This window comes from Bactrocera oleae, chromosome X (assembly GCF_042242935.1).
Source record: "Bactrocera oleae isolate idBacOlea1 chromosome X, idBacOlea1, whole genome shotgun sequence".
NCBI lineage: Eukaryota > Metazoa > Arthropoda > Insecta > Diptera > Tephritidae > Bactrocera > Bactrocera oleae.
Window position 1 is genome coordinate 14,777,463 of NC_091541.1, and position 8,159 is coordinate 14,785,621.

General features: G+C 38.1%; 1 protein-coding gene across 1 annotated transcript; it reads right to left on the minus strand.

Annotated features, from left to right (window-relative positions):
- Positions 1-1,351: 1,351 nt before the first annotated feature.
- LOC138858062 (uncharacterized) lies at positions 1,352-1,792 on the minus strand. The gene has a single exon (XM_070112531.1). The coding sequence runs from the start codon at positions 1,790-1,792 to the stop codon at positions 1,352-1,354; it is 441 nt and encodes a 146-aa protein (XP_069968632.1).
- Between the last annotated feature and the right edge of the window lie 6,367 nt (positions 1,793-8,159).

Here is an 8,159-nt window from a genome sequence, read left to right on the forward strand (position 1 = left end):
CGGAGGTGATTTCTTTATTTGAGGGCCGTCACTTGTGTCATATAGTAGTTCCCTGTCTTTAAGATAGCTTCGTATCATTTTCATCAAGTAGGGGGGCGTTTTGAGTCGGCTTTCCGGTGCATCTATTATATTTATCCATTTTGCGCTATTGAATGCATTTCTTATGTCTATTGTTGCGGGCAGGACTATTGGCCTCGAGGAGTTGTTCTTTCGATTGGCTTCGTCCACGCTGCGCACAAAGTCTTCAACGGCTCCGATTGTGGACCTGCCTGGTCTGAAGCCATGATGTCGCCCTGATAAGCCTCTAGCATTGTTTATGTCGCCTATTATGCGGGGTTTCTAGCAGCCTTTCTAGTAACTTTCCTGCTGTATCTAGCATGCACAGAGGTCTGTATGCTGATGGTGTTTCTGGGTCTCCTTTGCCCTTACTTATCAGGGTCAGATGTTGTCTCTTCCATACTTCTGGGAAGATGCCCTCGTTCAAACATGCATTATAAATGGATAACAATAAGTGAGGATGTTCTGCGGCGATTACCGTTATCACTTCCACTGGTATCCCGTCAGGGCCAGGGGCTTTTTTGTTCTTTAAAGTTCTTGCGGCCATGCTCATTTCCTCCAGAGTGAATGGTGGGCATGAGGTCTCTTGCATATACTCTGGTGAGTTTCTTCCCAGGACATGGGTTGGGAACAGAGTGTTTACGATGTGCTCCATGGCTGCAGCATTTAACTCTGGGATGGACTGTTTCGCCCCGAGCTTGTATCCGAGACTCCAAAGATTTTTGTTTATATCGCTACGTAGCTCTTCCCATTTATCTTTCTTTGCCTTTATTATTGCATCTTTCAGCTCAGTTTTCGCAGCTTTATATTCCTATGCTCTTCCATTTCGTTTTTTCCACTTCTTCTAGCCCTTGTGTATCGTCGTCTTTTACGCAAGCAAGTTTGTCTCAGATCTCGTATTTCGTCCGTCCACCAATAAACTGCTTTCTTTGGATGTCCGCCTTTTATTTTGGGCATGGCTGCCTTACATGCCTCTGTGATGCTGCTCAGTGTTTCTTTGACAATAAACCTAGCTGGGCTACTTGCGTGGTATTTTGGTGGGTTTTTGTCTATGCTTGCGAGGAGATTTCCTGAGTCTAGCTTGGAAACGTTTTATTTACGTGGTCCTCTTATTTTAGTTATTGCTTGACTTTTGTCTGGACCTATGAGGTAGGATATGTATTGATGATCGCTACCTGTGTAGTCTTCTAGCACTTTCCATTCGCGTAGATGGTTTGCGAATCCTTCAGATACCAGCGTAATATCGGGGGTTGTGTCGTTGCATCCCGGCCTTCTGAAAGTTGTTTGGGATCCTCTATTGGCAAACGATAAGTCCTAATCTAGCTGCCATGTCAAGGATTTTGCGTCTCCTCGAATTTGTTGTCGGTGTACCCCATTCCATGGCCTTGGCATTGAAATCTCCGGCTATGATTAACTGCCGATTTGGGTGATGCGCGGCATCCTCAATGGCATCGAGCTTTGCTTGGAATTCTGAGATAGGATCGCTCGGTGTCAGGTAGCAGCTAATTATCGTGATGTTTTCGTTGCTTCTCCAGACAAAACCATTTCCTCTACCGCTGCTTGTTTTTTTGAAGCCGCTGCTTTCCGTTAGCCATGTTGCCGCTATTGGGGCAATGTCCTCCAACCATGTTCCGTCTTGCACTATCCTGTATTGCTCGCTGATGATTGCTACTTCGGTTCCGAATTCCAGCATGAGCTGTGGTAGCAGGGAGTCAGCGGTTTTGCTTCTGTGCATGATACACTGCAGGATCTTCATATCCTCATTTGTTCCCTGTACGACTCGCACGTGCGAGACACTGGGCTATGGTCGGTTAGGCAACAGCTCGGTGTGTTTGTGCAATCTTTCAGCTTGTGCCCGGATTTCCCTCAACATATGCATAATTCTTGGCCTTTTCTATCAGGCCCTTTGCACTCCCATTGTAGGTGACCGCAGTTGAAGCATCTGTAGCATTTTCTGACTTCCTTCATGAGCTTCATCCTGCAGCTGATCCTTCCAATTTTTATGTGGCCTTCCTTAAGTATCCTGTTTGCGTTGTCTGCTGTCAATTTCACATATGCGCGTATTTGTTCGCAAGTGTTTGGGGCGCTGGTCCTCACTGCTATTTCTTCATCTGCTTCCTCTAGCAGTCTTCTTACTGAGGACGTAACTTCTGCTGCGGTAGTTTGGGAGTCGAGGTCTCGGATCTCTATTGTGGATTTCTGCTTCAAATTGCCCGGACTTCCACCTTGTCTTGATCCGCCATGACGTGTTGACGTACGGTTTGGAGCACCTCGGCATAGCTGCGACCTTCTGCCGGTTTAATTAGCACTGCTTCTGGCCGTACTCTGGTTTTATTTGCCCGTTTTTGCTTCTGAAGCTTGTTAGCTTTCTGCCCGTCTTTTTTATTATTGTCTTACGCCATTTAAAATTCATTAAAGTAATTACACCTACTTCACATCTGAGAGTAGAGTTGCCACAAATTCAAAGTCAAGAGGCAAGTTCAGGCATCCATCTCGAGGTGCCCGCATGTGACACAGAAATATTTTATGGAGGTTATGAAGAATGGCCGTTTTTCCGGGACATGTTCACTGCCGTATATATCAACCATCCTAAATTATCAAAAGCGCAAAAATTGTATCACCTCCGATACAAAACTAAAGGTCAATAGGAAAACAGTTTGCACTAAATGACGACAATTTTAATTTGGCTTGGGAAGCTCTAAAATCCAGATATGAAAATGAAAGAATATTGGTCGATAAACAAGTAACGACACTAAGAAACTTGCCTAAGATTCCAAAAGAAACAAGTGAAGAATTTATTAGACTACTATCCATTGTTTCTCATTTACCCAATACTGGTAAATATATGCACCGCCGCTTTACCAGAAAAACCGTTACTTTTGTGGGAGAAATCGCTCTCATCTCAAAAAAGGGCCAACGTGGCAACCAATGAAAGATTTTCTAACTACCCAGTACGAAATCGCTGAAAGGGTAGATAAAAAACTAATTAAAACAAAAATTGTTCAACACGACCTAAAAAGAAGCTTTAATAGACCCTAGTAGTAAAAACAAATTAAACAGAAGCTTTTACAAAACGCAATCGTTCACATTCGAGCAGAATAAACATACGTCATGCGAACTATGTACAAGAGGGCATAAATTACAATCTTGAGAGAAGTTTAAAAACTTAAAAGTTTACGAACGAAATAATTTGGTCAGATCAAAAAGACTTTGTACAAATTGCTTATCACATGCGCATACTTATAAAAGTTGTAAAATCAAATATAATTGCTTCTGTTGTCATAAAAGACACCACTCAATGCTTTATTACAGCATATTTCCTAGCTCACCTCAAAGCAGCGCTTATAAGAAAAGAACCACGGGTTTAATTGCAAAAGCAAATCCCGAAAATTGCCAAAAGACACCATGTTGCCCAAAGGCACAAAACACTCAAACGGTACACAACAAAGTACAAAATAGGGTATTACTACCCACAGCAGTCATCTCCATCGAACATCGAGGAGAACTCTATAAACTTAGAGCCTTAATAGACCAAGGATCACAAAAATCCTTCAAAGCGTCTAGGGCACAAAATAGGCTAAAACTGTAATCAAAACAATCGAATTCTGAAATTACGGGAACAGGCGGAAGATTACTTCAAAACTCACACAAAACTGCCCCATTACCCTAATATCCCCCAAGCGAATAAGCGAATTGTAGCAGAAGCTATAGTCCTACCGCAACTTACTAACATGCTTCCAAGCTATCACATAAATAGCAAGCATTGGAAAAAAGGGTTTCACACCTAAAGCTAGCAGATCCCAATTGCAATACCCCCGCTCAAATAGATATAATAGTAGGCAATGACCTTATACCGCAAATAATGCTTGAAGTTGTTGAACAAAAACACTACAGTTGGTTGGATTCTGGACCAGTTACAGAACCAGTTTCCACATCAACAACTCAAGTTGACGAAAATTCTAAAGAATCCCTTAATTCACAATTAACGAATTTCGTGAGTTAGAAAAACGCCCTCTCATAACAACCCCAGAAGATCAGTATTGTGAAGACTTCTAGAAAGCCACAACTACTCGATCAAATAATGGCCGGTACGTCGTGCAACTACAACTAAAGCCACAATTTTCCAACACTCCACATAATGGTACTAAAAACAAAGTCAGTGTATCCTCTGTCAATGTTCAAAACACCAGTATATGTAATCCAAACATATCACCCAAATATATTAATACCTATTCCAAAAGATAATTTTTTGTACACTAATTTCCTTAAATTTAAAAAGGGCAGTACAACAAAAACACAGAGGATCCAATGAATCTGTCTAGTTTTAATATCCTTCTGATTCAATATCTGCATTATCCCCAATAACCAAGAGGCAAATTTTATCCTCTGTGGCAAAACTTCGACCCCGCAGGATGGCTTTCGCGAATAATGATAAAAGTGCTGATTATATCATCTAATGATACGTCGTCACAACCACCAATCGAATAAAGAAAAACGAACGTTGCTTGTCTAACGCACTAACTTCCAAATCAAAACACATAATAACCATTTAAAAATCAAAATTGCTTCATACACTTACAGGTCAATATGGATATACCACTACTGCTAGCTTTACGCTCTTTATAAACAAAATTATATCTTTGCACTTAGCAATAATACAGCTTCTTAATAAGCATCTTTGCTTATTTAAGCAATCAATATTCTTTTCATTAAAGCTAAGACCACAGCTTCGTAATAAGCATCTTTGCTTATTTAAGCAACCAATATTCTTTTCATTAAAGCTAAGACCACCCATACAATGTAAACAATAAAACTAATTACTGAATAAGCGAATATTGTAACTGACACTTATTGTAAGAATTAAGCAAAGAAGAAAATTGTTTAAATAAGAGTAAATTGAAATAAATAGATTCAGTTATCCATCAGGATCACTCAAACCATCATATTTGATTTCTTCCGCGCGTTTGCGGAAAACTATATTTTTTAATACTTCCTAAACGAAGGAAGTTAATTGGCGCCCAACGAGTGGGGTATGTTTAGTGATATTCTCGGCAAAAAAAGGGAGAAAAAAACAAGTATCCCTAGCCGAAAGGAACATCATAGTGACGCGTGTCGAAACCACAAAATTAAAAATCAAGTATCCTCTCGGGAGGAGAAAAGAAAAAAACAAAAAAAGTACGGCTACGCGAGTGCAATAAAAAAAAACACAAAAACCGATTCAAATACCAAAAAAACAAAAAGTTCTAATACTAAAGATTTTTAAAGTTTGAAGAGTAAGAATTGTGGACAATATTATCGTGTGAAGTAAGAAATCAATTTATTCTTAATAATATAGTATTGTTTTATGGGTAGAGCGATTGCAAGCAAACAAGTGTAAACTCTGTAAATAAATGAATCTTCAAAAAATGCAACAAGCGTGTATGTAGTAAATAACAACAACAATAAGCGAATTATAACAAAAGTGTTGCTCTATAACTACGCCAATTTCGAAGCGATTCAAATTGAATAAAATGTGTAAAAAATATAAAACATAACATCAAATATTAACAATCGAAGAGTCAGAACCAAAGAATAGTGCAAAAAAACTTCAGCGGCCAAAGGCACACAAACCCCGTGCGAGTAATTAACAGTAGCGAAGCAATTAAACAGGAATCAACAGTGGCAAAAGAATTATAACAGCAATCAACAAACCCCTTTACAGAAGGACGAAAAAGTAGTAAGTTAATATTTTAATATATATAAAATTTATAACAATAAAATTGAATTATTGTAATAATCCTAGTAATATAAAATATTTTAAGTATAAGTACCAAAAATTATAAAAAAAGCATCTTGTAAATGAAGGCGATTCACCACTGCAAGGGGGACCCTCCGGTTTTAACATAAGCTCATTTCTGCGATTCTGAACTCCAGACCCTCCAGAATAAAAGAGTTTCCTTTCCTGGAAAGGATCAAAAAATTATTGTTAAAAAAAGGAACAGAGAGATTCCACAAATCCAGCCGAAAGTAATAACGGCAAAAATAAAATATATTAAAAATAGGAAAAATATTTAAAAAAAAGGAACAGGAAGTTTCCACAAAACGAGCCGAAGGTAATAGCGGTATATATATATAAGAAAATAAAATAAAAAAATGTATTTCCTAAACTTTGACAATAATGACAGAGGCCTTACCAACTGACTTAGACAAATGTAGGTCAGATAAATCTTATTAAAATTTTAAAAGGTTGTAGTAGAAACAAAACAAGATAAGGATCATACAGGGAAAAGTAAAAAGCCACAATTGAAGATTATCAAAAATTAAAAAGAAAAATCTTAATTGGTAATAGTAGAAAAGCAAAACGAGACAAGGATCATATAGGAAAAAATAAAAAGCATTATTTCCTAGAAGAAAATATTTTTTTTAATGGGAAATAATTCAAGCACACTAAAATACGAAAGGCTGTACTATTGTAATCATTGCAAGGGCAACCATAGAAATGAAACTTGCCCATTTTTAAAGCACAGAAAAACTAAAACAATAAAAAATGGCTCTAAATAGTGAGAACAAGAGAATCTTGTTGCTAGACTAATAAGAAATAAAATTACAAACGACGCTAACGACATTTTATCCAATCACGGAACGGTTCTTAATTTCGATTCCATTTTGGCACGACTCGATTTTGCTTACGCGGACAAGCGACCAGCTCATATTATCGAACAGGAGATGAGCATTTTGCAACAGGGCACTTCTTCAATTATATCATACTATAATAAGGTTAATGAAAAATTAATGATCACCAAGTCATTTGCCAAATGCGTTGGCAAAAGCACAAGAATTAGAATCAAATAATATGCGAGCAATTTTCGCATCACAATTCGAGAAAAATCCGAATTATTACAGACAACGTACTAACATCAATAACGGAAATTTCAATAATAATTTACGGTTTCTACAAACCCAATTTCAAAGCGGCTACAACCAAAGGCCCTTACAACAAAAAAAAAGTTCAGGCAAGTCCTATCCCAATGGATGTCGATCCACGTATTCGAATCCAAAACCGACCACATTATAATAAATAAATAAATATAAAAATAACAAGTAAGGAAGGCTAAGTTCGGATGTAACCGAACATTTTATACTCTCGCAAAGTCAAATAGTATACTCGTTTGAGATTTCTTTGTGGATTGACTGATATTTTCGGTAGAAGGTCAACTATAGGCACTAGGGTCGACATATTTAGTACTTAGGGGCTTGAACAGTTTTGGTTCGATTTAGACAATTTTTGGTCACAAGGTGGCATACTTTAAACGTATTATTAACGCAAAGTTTTACCCCGATATAATCATTGTTGCTTGATATGCATAGTGGAAAGTGAATCAATCAGATGAAATTGAAAATGGTGTTATATGGGAAATAGGCGTGGTTGTAGTCCAATTTCGCCCATTTTCGCACTATAATATAAAAATATGAAAAGAAAGTTAAGCACCGAATTTGGTTGAAATCGGTTAAGCAGATCCCAAGATATGGGGTTTCACCTAAAAGTGAGCTGCGCCACGCCCACTGTCTAATTTTGAACGCGGTTCCTATAAAGTCATCTCATACCATCCCAGAGATAAAATTTAATGTCTCTGGCGTGTTTAGTGCTTGATTTATCGCGATTTTAGTAGTAAAACTAACAGTAGTGGCGCTAACAGTACCGTTATATGGGGAGTCGGCGGAGTTGCCACCCGATTTAAACTTTTTTCACACCGTCAATATAGGTGCTAAAAACATTTGCTTCCAGTGAAGTTTGTTATTATTTCATTAGCGGTTTAGGAGATATGCACATTAAACCTATTAGAGGCGAGACCACGCCCACTTTTATTTTTTAACTGCAGATGTCCCTCCCTAATATGATCCTGTGTACCAAATAAAAGTCTTGTATCTTATTGCGGAGCTTAGTTATGGCAATTTATTTGTTTTTGATTAATGGCGTTTTGTGGGCGTGGCAGTGGTCCGATTACGCCCATCTGCAATACCAACCGTCTCACGGTACCAAGATACATGTCTACCAAGTTTTATAAAGATATCTCAATTTTTACTCAAGTTACAGCTTGCACGGACGAACGGACGGACAGACG